Source organism: Aulonocara stuartgranti (genome assembly GCF_965226115.1).
Source record: "Aulonocara stuartgranti genome assembly, chromosome: 13".
Taxonomy (NCBI): Eukaryota; Metazoa; Chordata; class Actinopteri; order Cichliformes; family Cichlidae; genus Aulonocara; species Aulonocara stuartgranti.
The window spans coordinates 23,186,032-23,198,588 of NC_138949.1; the positions used below are offsets into that span (position 1 = coordinate 23,186,032).

General features: G+C 39.0%; 1 protein-coding gene across 1 annotated transcript; it reads right to left on the reverse strand.

Moving 5' to 3' along the window:
* Window positions 1-50: 50 nt before the first annotated feature.
* Window positions 51-12,448, reverse strand: p4ha1b (prolyl 4-hydroxylase, alpha polypeptide I b). Its single transcript, XM_082557193.1, has 15 exons — window positions 12,194-12,448; window positions 9,477-9,559; window positions 9,251-9,347; window positions 8,288-8,439; window positions 7,895-8,032; window positions 7,439-7,678; window positions 5,789-6,009; window positions 5,525-5,701; window positions 5,331-5,401; window positions 3,473-3,572; window positions 3,303-3,356; window positions 3,149-3,214; window positions 2,050-2,118; window positions 1,483-1,579; window positions 51-1,090 (listed from the first exon to the last, which is right to left on the reverse strand). Exons 1-15 carry the CDS (start codon window positions 12,205-12,207, stop codon window positions 1,020-1,022), a joined length of 1,650 nt encoding a protein of 549 aa, XP_082413319.1. The 5' UTR covers window positions 12,208-12,448; the 3' UTR covers window positions 51-1,019.
* Window positions 12,449-12,557: the final 109 nt, after the last annotated feature.

Consider the following 12,557-nt stretch of genomic DNA (forward strand, 5'->3'; position numbering starts at 1 on the left):
GATCGGTCACGTGATGCCTTCACCCCCCCCCACATCACACACTGCAGAAGGACAGTTGATCATCTTATTTATTGTAACGTAGTTTATTGTAGAAAAGAAAAATGCATTGTTTTTTTCCATTTAAAGCATAAACAACATAAACTTGTTTTTAGGACATATAAATAAAATGCCTCTTTCTTAAAAAAACCCCAACACATTATATACACTGAAAGTATTGGTCACACTCTTCCAAACCTACTCTAAAGAATCACTATTTGACTCCGTTATGGGAAAATGTAGTGCTTGTTTTCCCCCCTCACATAACACTAACACAATGAGGATTAAATCCAGGAAAAACACATAAATATAAAATTAATGTTATGCAGTATCGGGGTGTATGCACCTCTCTGTAAGTGTACCCATGCATGTGTGCACACTACATTTTGCAACAATGAGTGATAAACAGTGGCATTTAGGCAGATCAGCAACATGTGATAATGTACTGCATAGACTGCAAGAAACTAAAACCACTTCTGGATCTTTACACAGCTTACAGGAAATAAAGTGTTTATTTTTCCACCAAAAAACCCCCCACAATCCTAGATTATGGTCATAATTTTCAATTCTTTGGAGTGTTTCCCAGGGAAAGCTCAGCCTGAACATAAACTGACTTGTCAGAAAAGACAAACATCTCTGATGCAGTTTAGTATTTTCTAAGGTTCATTCAGAGTGCAAACAAAGGGGCTCAAGTGTTTCTCAAAACCATCCAACAAAACCTTATGAACATGTCACCTTGGCACCTTAATGCCAATACAGTCCAGGAGTTTGACATTAACCAAAACAGTCTTTGAAACTGACTAACAAGTGGAGAGCGAGAGGAAAGAAAAAACACAAGTCAGTGTTTATAGAAAGGAGGTGAGCCATTTAGACTCTTTGTATCCATGTGTATCCATCATCACGCTGTGATCTGCAGCACAGTTCTTTAGTCCTGGGTGTTTCACAAGGAGGGGAAGAGAGGGCCACGAAGGTGATGAGGACAATCATTCAGATTCACTTAGGCCACAAGGTCGCCTCCACTCCTGGCCTCTTTCATGAATCCACTTGTTTGATACTGATGAGGGAAAGAAAAATACACAGATAGATTAATCATAAGCCCAGTCTTACACACACACACACTCACACATTTAAATATGTAAAACATCTGTAAAATCACAATTATTTTGGCCAGTGTAGTAACATTATTAATCAAGCAGTGATTGACACTAAAATGTCTTTTTCAGACTTTTTAAATGGCATTGTCTTAATTGTTAAATATAATTTTAATGTTTAAAAGTGTAAATAGAGTTGAGGGAGGTGGAGGACACAGGCTCAACAGAAGTTGGGCCTTGTGTTGGTGTCTCAAAATCATCCAAAATCCCCAAGTCCTCAAATCAAGCACTATTCTTTTATACAATGCTTACTCAGGTAGACGGCTTTATAGCCAACAAGAACAATCAAACTCACCCCACTTGTTGCCCACCAACACTGGACAAGCTGCATGTCGAGTGCTGTAGTCTCCCTCCCCGCTGGCAAACAAATTGTACCAGAACACTGCAGTACCCTGGAAAACAAACAGGCACCAATGGTTAAGTAGTTCTGCACATCATCTCAGAGAGCCAAGACTTGGTTTCCTAAAGTACTTGCAACAGATTTCTCAGAAGTGAAATGATAAATAAAGCAAAATTTAAATACATGTGTTCTCTTGCTATACTGGGATTGTTAAAATGGCAGTTAAAAACATTATAAGAGCATGGGGGCACATGAAAGAATCCTTTTATGAACAAATTGGCAGTTATTTCCGCTAAATGAGCTTATATTGGATGAAAACGCTCCTTTACCATTAATAAAATGTGTTTTGGAGAGAAAAAGTGCTTGAATAAGTATATTTTTCTCTTTTATTATGTACGGTGTGTACTTTATTATGGACATCTGTGACCTTTTTTACAAAATCCTTCAGTTTGTTACATAATAGGATTAGCTGGAAAACCAATATTAATGGACATTTATAAGAGGAGTAATATCAACATTTACCTTTTGAGGCCAAACTGCTGCACCAACATCTGGGAATACTGTGGCTCCACCTGCTGCTACGTCACTCATCTACAACAGAGACAGAAGAAAAATCCAGCAGTGTAATTTAAACAACTTATATGAGATCCTTAGTTTCATATAAAATGAAGTTGAAGATAGAATAGTTCTTGTGTGTAGTATGCAGATTTAATTAACTTTTGTAAAGTAAACACTGTTAATGTGTTTAATCTTATGTTCAATGTATTATTTATGCTGAAGTAGCTGTTAAATTAGCTGCTACAGTATGTGGTTTCTCTGGATAACAGATCAATAACAGATCATTATTTATTTTGCTTCCCAGTGTGTCTAAGTTGGTGTGATCAGCCAAGACTTAAGTTTCCATTTGTTTCCTGCATGCTGAGTCAATTTCTGCTCAGTTGTGTTTGGTTTTGTTTAAGCAGTTAGTTCATTTTATTAGTCCGTTTTTTAATTTCTGAGTCTGATTTGAGTTCAGATTATTTGACCTCTTTTGCTGAGGTTCCTAGAACTTATTTCAAATATAATTTTTGTTAATAGTTTTGTGCATTTTTTGAGTAAAATAAAATCCTCCTGTTTCCAAATTTACCCGTGTTCCTCATGACTAACAAGCATGGCCCCTCACTCATGTAAATGCTTTGTGACACTGTTTCAAGGTGAGGAGTCACATGACTTTACGATTAAGTAATAATACTGAACGTACTGTATTTGAATTGAGAATTTAGATGCTATTGTTTCTCTTATCACATCAGCAGAGTAAATTTTGTCCTATCACAGCAAAGACACTAAAGCCCATAGTCACAGATGACAGCTAGCCCCCGATACTATGCTAGCCCTTTGCTAGCACTATGTGCAGTGACAGGGTTCATTCTAAATTTGTATACTGAAACTTAATACGATAGTTTTCTCAGTATTATCAAATATGCAGACTTATAAGTCAACAATGTCTACTTTAATTATAACAATGACTGTGTCACTGACTGCTAAATTAATTTCAGTACCAGCATAGGCAATTAGTATAGTAAAAATCAAACTTCAATAAATAAAAGAAGGTTAATGCTGGTCCAAAGGGGTGATCACTCACATAGAAAAGACACGTTGCAATACGATTCCCAGTTCCCAGCTCTTTAAAGGCATCTGGCTCATCTTTCTGTACGGAGATAACCAATACCATGTTAAACATCCTACCACATTAATGCAGCAGTACATTAACTGTGGCAAACAGAAAAAGAACGTACCCTTCCAAAGTCAAAGTGAGGTTCGTATTGACCTCCAACACCATAATTTGCAACCTGCAGACAAATACATGTAAAAAAAATCAGTTTCTAACAGAGGAAACAGGGAAACTTGTTTGCTTCATTTGGTGGTCATGTACAGTTTTTTGTTGGTTTTGAAATAACTTTTTTACCTGTAACTCTTCTGCAGTGTCCATTTCAAGCCCGGTGACACCTTCAATTCTGTTATTGATCATTTCAATCATTGGATCATCATATTCAGTGAGCCAAGCACTAGAATATAGAAGGGAACACAGAGAAACTGAGAATGAAACAGCGTGGGAAACATATTTCAGTAAGGCACACATTTTATCCACTAGATGCTTCTGTAAAAAGTGTCTGAGAGGCATGCTACGCAGGAAACTTGGAATCAAAAGCCAACAAAAACCAACGTGAGTTTGTAAATGGCAATATTAGGATACAGAAGCAAAGTAGAGTTGCAGAGGGAATGGAAAATGGGAACAATATCCAGCTTTACAATATCTAATGAATATCTTTGAAGATATTTCTATAGTGTGGTTTAGGACTAGATAAAATATTTTTTTCTGGCCATAATATCCACTAAAAACAAAATAAAATGTCCATCCTCTTAACACGAACTTGCAGTTGCCATTATGTGAGAGACAATTCCAACACACTCTAATGTGGGTTGAGGAAAACAAGTTTTTTAAAGACGTTACAAAGGCAGTGAGATGATTCTTCGCCCATATAGCTTCTTCATCATGTTTTTAAGAATGCCTGCAGATCAGCATTAACACGTGTGTCTGTGTGTGTCATCTTTTTTCATTCAGTTTGTACTGATAGGTCATATTTTATAAATGGATACTGAATGAAGCATGAGCCAGTGGATTATTTCCTTAAGTCTCTTGCAGTCGTTTAAATGGAGTTCAAACTGTTCTGATTTCTTCCATCTGTCTGTTACCTCAAGTTCACTCAAGTTAGAAAGACGTGCCGGCTGTCATGCATGCATACAAAACTTTAAAAGAAACACCACACCCTGACACCCACACACATTAATTACCAACTGCAGTAAAACCAAAGAAAGCATGGGGTTTTGGTGGGCTGCTAACGTGCTATTTTTAGGATGGGATTTAAATTTGAATTTAAAACAGTGAGCAAGGCATCTATAAAAATTGAACGGTCATTTATCTGCACTACATAGGCCTTTGATGTTTCACAATGTCTCTTTTTTAAAACAGATCTTGTACAAAATATAGAACTACAGAAAAATGGCCTTGTATTGGAAAGTGATTTCCAAACAATGCTATGGGACATAAAAATCCAGCTCAGGTCCAAAACTCAGGTAGCCTGGTATAGATATGAAGTCAAATGAGCAGGGGAAGGGAGAGAGTCCTTCCAAGTGATCTTTGACCCCTTACCTCACAGGGATTTTCCTTGAATGGGGTTCAGTCACCACAGCTCCCGTTAACTACAGCATTTCCAACAGCAGGACACGTAGAAGCAGGAAGAGCAGTATCAAAGAAGGAAGGAAAATGGACTGCGGAAGCACACATGCACAAGGACGGACAAAACATAATAAGGAGGAAAAGAGGGAAAGAAAAGGCAGCTCACAAAAGAAATAATGTTAGTATCAACTAGTAAAAGAGTAATATCTTTCCCCTCTGCTACCTTCATGTGTTACCTCCGTGGAGCAGACACTTGAGCAGAAACAGACCCATAAAAAGGTCCTCAAAAAAGAGTTGGATAATCCAACTCGTCCACAAATAGCTACATATTCAGTCGCGTTAGTAATTTAGCATTTCCCTTTCATTTAGGATTATTTGGGGGGAAAAAGCTACAGATGTTTCTTTATTTTTAGAAAACGTATTTTCAGCAGGAGAGAGTGCTTCAGCTCAAGAGCCTTTAGGATGGCCTTTATGAGGGGCAGAAACATGCAGCTGTGATCAGACGGGAGTACAGAAGAAGACGTGAGCTCAGTTATTAAAGGGGAAAATAAGATTTTCTCCTCCTCATCATCATGCTCTGTCTTACCTTTTACTGATCCTGTAAGAAGCTGTCTCCAGCACTCCTGTGATGGGGTTGGAGATGGTTGCCCTGCGTAGCTGTGAAGCACACACAGATAAACACATAAAGATATTAAAGTATGCGTTGCTAATAACAGCTTTGACCTCCCATCCTTTGCCATCCCAAACCACCTATGAAATCCTAAAATCTGAACTGCTTACTCGTGGTTTTGCCAGCTGCTTGATTCTCTCAATTTCTGCATCAGAGATGATGTCAAGGTAGCGAACAATGTAGGGGCGGTCCCACTCATCCTGCTGTTTGACGGGCGCCAGCAGTAAACTGGGGTTACGATTGTTATCGTAGTAACGACAGAACAACCTGCTCTGCCTACGAGGCGTCTGATTTAGAGAAAAGAAAAGAGCACACAAAAAGTTAAAACTGAGCTGCAGTATGCAAGTTATAAATTGCTTTCAGCTCTTCCTCACCATTTTGATACCCTCTCCACGGCAAAGCATCTCATATTTCTCCCTTTCTGGGATCAGAGAGAAAGCCTTTTTGGACTTCTTCTGCTTCTTCTTCTTTTCAGCTGTTTCTCTTTTCTCGCGCTCCTTCTGTTTTGGAGCTTCTTCCTCTGCAGCCTTTTTTTGCTTCTCCAACTGAAACTCAAAGTACTTCAGGTTGCTCTTGCCACGCGGGTGCTCTGGGTCTATGTGTGAAAAACCAGGAGAAAACATCAGTGGTGATTACAAGCAGCAATGCAAACTAAAACAACATCGCTTCTAACATGACAAATATACGCCATCAGTCAGTAATGATGACTTCAACTCAGATGGAGGACTACTGTCAAAAGCTGCAGTCTGAGACATTGCAATCCATTGGGACAATGTCCTTCGGGTGCTTTGGCACCCTTTTAGCAGGACATGGCCCAGGAAGCAACATAACTTTCAAAATAACAGCAAGGGGACTGTTTACTACTGCTAAACTGATAGCCGACAGTGTCACTTTCTTGGACAGAAGAAAACAGCAGTACAAATGGTTTGTACCTTTGAATTGGTGCACTGATTGGCAAAGAGGTGTGATGGAGACAGCAGCTCGGGTAAGGAAGCTATTTCGCACTCTATTGGTTTTGAGCTTTGATTGTTTTAAATCCTTCTACTAGTTCATAACGTACTCAGTGATTTGCCCCCCCCACCCCCCCACACACACACACAAGTACATCTCTCACTTGCTGGGTGTCTATAACCCAATAAGACCTCTCAAGTCATCAGGTGCAGATCTTTTAACTGTCCCCAGAATTCGATCTAAGTGTGCTGAGGGTGCTTTCAGTTTCTGTTGCTCTGTTCTTTGGAACAAGCTTCCTATTCATCTGAGGTCAATTACAATCATGTCTACATTCAAAAACAAACTTAACTTAACATAAAACCTTTATTTTTCTCACACACTTACACTTAATAACACTTTTGTGTACGTGCTTGTCTGTGTGTATGTTACCATGCATGTTATTCCTTTGTACAGTTTAGTTTTTTTGTTTTTACAAGCCTTAAGGCATTGCAGACTTGCATGGGTTTTTAATGTTTTTATATTTTATGTTAAGCACACTGAGTTTATGTGTAAAATATAATATAAATATATAAATATAATATAATAAAAATATCAATAAAATTGACATTAACACTGCTTTGGAAAGTCTGGCAGTGGTTTAAACTGTACCTGGACACACTGAAATCCTCTCTTATTCCTGGTTAATCCGTAACGTCAATAAATAAAAGGGGACAAGTGACAAAGTCTCTAAAAAAAAGCAATACCCGGTCATTTTTAAAAAATAGATTTCACCGCTCTGTGAATTGTGCTATACAGATAACTGTTTTGCTGGTACAAACAGCAGCGTTTTGAGACAAGACCCCACAGATTTGTTACAGCACAGATGTTATGCCCCAACATAGCAACTGCCTGAACTGTTTATGTCTGTCTGGCTCGGAAATGTTGACCTGTGCCTCACCTCTGTTTAGTCTGTCCTTCAGTCTAAACCTTGCTTAAAATACCCAACAATAATTTATTTTGTTTGGCCAAATTAAAGCAAGTTCCACACTATTACAGTCTTACTTCTTAATTCTTTAGAATATGAAGAGACTCACCCAGTTCAATCAACCTCTTTGTATACTCCATTGCACGCTCCATCTCCCCCTGCTGGTAAATGGCGTAGCTGAGGTAGTCGATCACTGTCACCTTATCTAAAGTGGACTCCTCTCCCTCATCGAGCTGTTTCAGGGCCTGGGCCATCCACAGCTCTGTGTGGTAGTAATCGGCATCGGAGTAGGCAATTTTCCCCAGCTCAAAACAGTCCTCTGCTGTCATGTGGCTCTTGTATTTCACTCCTAGTTAGGAGTACACACAGGAGGGGGGGAAAAGAAATCAGAAAACAATCAAACCCTTCCCCCAAAAAACTCACATAGTCTGACATTTATTGTGACTTTCGTGGCAGTCACTTTGTCTTTATATCTGTACATTGAATCCTTAATGAACAAATAGGCCCATGGGCATGTGAACTCATGCCATTTATGTGTGACATGCAACTGTTCGGAGGATTTTACCAGGTAAGTTTCCCGTAGAGATTGTGTTGGCATCAAGTCTGTAAGTGTCTTGTAACCGGATGAGAGCTTTGGCAGCTCCGGTCTGGTCCTCGTCATTTGGGAAGTGCTGTCTCTGGATGGTCAGGTTGGAAATAAATCCTGAGAAAAATGGCACGATAAAGTATTCTATGTGTGGGCACATTAATCACTCAAAGTGACATTTAACACTTTCTCTTAAAATTTCACGAGGTGAACAGTTAGATGGGAGTTTCATCCATCCACATACACCTAAAACAAACAAGTCAATGTTTTAGTGTACTTCTGTGTTGCACTTTTTCTGCAAGTTTTTACCACTCATTTATAAAACCAAATATTACAGTGTTATTATTTGAACCTGGGCTTTACTGTTCATACCTCCAGTGGTGTCACGGAGCACAAGACTCTCCAGGTCCCCCCACTCTGTGTTCAACCTCTTCACCAGTTTGAAGGCATTCACAGGGTGTCCCAGAAAGCCTTCAGGGTCCTGCGTGGCAGTAACTGTCAAGGAATCCAATTTTTCAGCCCACCTATCACAAAAAAGGTAATATGGATTAAAGTGTGTTGATTACACTTGTAAGCAAGCTACCTATTATTACGGCTGTCATATATAATATTTATGGAGTTTTAGGAAAGCAACTTCAGAAATTAAACATGGAGCTAACCACAATGTTTATAGACACTTGCAAATTATTTTTTTAAATGAAGTTGATAGCTGTATATATTATCAATTATCAAGCTATATTATCAGTCATTATCAATCAATATTATCATCCAAATCCAATAAGCAACAATAAACCCAATAAACAATAAACCTGTCAGAATTAAATCCTCGTTTACTGCTGACTCAGCTCTGTAATGTGTCCTAAAGCATCACGGATCACAGGTCCTAACTTCATCCAGTGAATGAGGGTCAGGTTAGGGTTGATCTTTTCATACAGGAGTGTGGCTTCTCCACACAGCAGCTGTACCAGTTGCAACACCAACTAACTGTGCAGGTAACATTAATTCAGAGACCCACTCCTCCATATCAAAGTTTTCTAACTGCGATGTGAGTCAGCTGCCCCGGTACATAACTGTAGTTAAGAAAGTTGAAATAAGAAGCTGCATATCTCATCTTTGTAGGGGATTCTGATGGAAATGATCAGACATGTGGTTAACACAGTTGGAATGTTTCTGCACTCCGTATCCTTTTTATTTCTCTCTATTTTAGCTAGCGATTGCGGTGCTTGGTTGACTCTGGCACTGGGATAAAAATAATTTAGCAGATGCAAGGACATGACGACGAGAAGGGAGAAATGCCCCCAGCAGCAAATCACACCCAGGAGTTGACAAACTCACCGTTTGATCTGCTCTAGTTTGCTCTCCTCTGCTCTGATGTAGTCCTTCAAAGAGGTGACGAGATCTTTTTCTGTGTACAACAGATCTGTCATCTGGCCTGAAAGAAACAAACACATATTAATTGCAAACACTGAAATGATAAACTATACTAATGTTATAAAATTAGTACGAGCTTTAAAATTTCTTGGCCTTGTGTCTGTGTAGTAACATAACACAAGTCTTTTACCTGTAGAAGTGAAGAAGTCAGCGTGGGCTGAGAGCGACTGCAGGCAGCTCAGCAGCAATAAACAGTAACACGGCAGCTCCATTCTGATAAAGAGTGAGAGAAGAGCATTAAATTAATAAAACATGCAGATTAAAAGAGTCAGTGAATGACCTACCTATTTTGAAGACATTTTAATTTCTATGATAAGGTATCACCATAATCCAATTTATTCTAGTCATATAATTAAAGAGCTAAACCAGACACACTACTAAAATATGTCTGGTTTAGCTTTGAGGCTGGCAGTTAGGCCTGGGACAGGCAGCACTGTGATCTTTTGTTTCTTGCAGCCACAAATTACAGGAGAATGCATGACTCCATTGTGCATTCTCACATGCACTTCTTTATACTTCAAATAGTATAAAGAAGTACCACGCAAATTTTACTGTGGTGCTAATTTTTTTTCTTACCCACATAACAGAAATTCAGAGCAAATGTGCAAGAATTTTACTTTTAAATATTCTGGGATGTCCACAACATGCCACATGCCATGATTGACATCAAATTAGATCACTTATTTATCTCAAGAATGTACTAAAAAATTCCAAACTACTAAGACTGTAAATATACCCAAACCGAACCATGTTGGCCAGTGGCACATCACATTTTGGCTTTTTGTTTTTCAAAAGAAAAATAGCAAGAGAGCAGACTTGGACAAAAGTTTTGGAAAGAAATTAAGCCAAAAGAATCAAGACCAAAAATCCCCCACATTATAAAACGCCTGCTGCTTGACCAAGTGAGATGGTTTGTTATAAATATAGTGTAAACACAAATACACACACACACACCCATAAGCGCACAGGCAAAATGAAGATCATGAAGCGTACATAAACTATTCAGTGTAAGCCAGCAGCAGGCTGAGGCAGGTTCGACTCTGCCACAAGGGCAAGTCTTGAATGAGAATAAAAAATAGAGTGACTTCATATGAGATTTCAATTTAGGTCAGCAGAAGGAAGCAGAGAGGGTGGAAAAAAAAACCTGAAGCAAGACACAACTTACCATTATCCTCTACTGCTACCAAGCTACTTCTGCAACTGCATAATGTGTGCTGCCACTTAAAAGCCATAAACAGCCTCTTACACTTTCTGATTTCCAAGATAAAAGTTTTGAAGAATGCAATTATTGTACCCAGGAAGGGTAATTACTACAATTTTCTTTCACACTCAGTTAAGTGTGATGCAAAAATGATAGCTGTATATTGAACATTTCTAATTTCAAACCAAGTGTTCTGGTCATGCCACACATGGAAGTGAAAGGAGGTGATTGTGTTAATAAGCATGTTGGTACATCCCATATTAAAAAAAACTAAGAATAAAAACAAAGTCTTACTGACCTAGAAACCAGTTCATGTGTAATCTAAAAGGCAACTCCTTTTGGTTGGACCACAGGGTTCGCATTTCCTCAAAAGTATCCACCCTTAAAAATTCCTTGGATGGATATAAATCCATAAAGTCATGTGATAAAGCAATTTGCTAGTTTACTTGCCTTTATCCTGTCATGTCACTTGTACCACTTCCTGCTTTCCTAATCAACTTTCAGCTATAGGGCTGTAAACGTTGTACCAGGCAGCAGCAACAGCCACAATGAGAGTGAAATAAGTGTTAAAAAAGTGTTAAAAGAAAGAGCTCGAAATCCTTAGACATCTAGAATTAGATGTTGGTGCATATTTAGTACCTTAAAAACAAAAACAAAAAAACCCAAAAACCTCTAAAACTTATTTACCTGTTATGATGAGAATATAACTAATCCATAGTATACATAAGGAATATTTAAGATAAATACAGGGGGGGGACGTAATGAAACGAACAACACCCAGACAAAAAAAGCACAATTTTAATAGCCTAACTGGCTTCGCAATACGTTATACCAAGTTTAAACCTGCTCCTGACAAAAACAATTTTATTTTTGAGAGTCTGCCCTGAGAAACTTCCTTCATCGCACAAAATGTCTCCAAGTTTTCCAGCTATGGAGTCAGATAGCACAGGACGTGCATGGAAGAGGACTGCCACGTCTTCGCCACTCCCTCCTGTGTGAAGACTGCACACTGCCCGATGGAGAGTCTGATATTACCTGCAAAACTCAGTCAATGAAAGCTGCAGACTGAACTGCAGCAGGAAGGCTTTTACTTCTTGGTTGGTGTTTTTTGGGGAGTTACATATAAACAAAGTTTGTAGCTCGATATGACATTTTATCTCCTTGTCACTATGAAATATGACAGACTAAATGTGAAAAATGTTTGCCATTAACAAATAAAATGTATAGAGGCTGTTAAATGAGGCATAAAGCAATATGACGGCAGAAGCATCCCACGCTGCATTGCGCTGGAATGCCGGAAAACTAAAGCTAGCTAAAGTTTCACAGGGAAAAGCCAGGTTACGTTTTCTTTTCTTGCTATTTTCTAGTTTAACTAACTGGTTCAGGTCATCTCATTGCCTCCTGCTTAGTTTAGTAGTATAATCTTTGTTTTGACCCACAACACAGAAACCTAAAACTTGGCTTACTTTTGTTCTACTTTTCATTGCCGCTAGATCAAAGCTCGCACAGCAAACAACGGTTGCTGTTGGTAACAGCGACAAACACTGTGAAAAGACGTAATCTGTAAACTGGTGCCTATCTGAAATGTAAACACATTTTCTAGATAAGCCTACATTTCTTATCTCACTCAAGGGGTCGATAGTCACCTAATCGAGAGCATCCTGTAGCAGAAGCCGTCGGGGTCTCTCCCTGAAGCCCACACCGATTCAGTGAAGTTAACGGTCTGAAGTTGGAGACTCGGTCCGGTGGCTCTTCCTGTCTGTGATGATTCGGTGTACTATTGGCTATCTGGTGGTTCGGGCTGTATTTCTAAAAGGATGGGGCTCGATGCTACGTGCAGACTCACATGCATACACTCTCTGCTTCTGAAAACTTAGGGGAGGTGCCTGTAATAGTGTTGACCCGTACCGACACGACCGAAGATGAGTATTTTGGTGTTTAATGTGGAAATCGTTCCAGTGAGGTCACATGCCACGTGTTAAAAGACTGCCGATAGATATTTTCTTTCTC

Bases quoted from the DNA above. Each gene is read 5' to 3' on its own strand.
- p4ha1b (XM_082557193.1), bottom strand. The intron at 8,440-9,250 runs GTGAGTTTGTCA...TTTTTGTGATAG, and splicing joins AAACTAGAGCAGATCAAACG to GTGGGCTGAAAAATTGGATT. The intron at 5,402-5,524 runs GTAAGCAGTTCA...TGTGCTTCACAG, and splicing joins AGCAGCTGGCAAAACCACGA to CTACGCAGGGCAACCATCTC.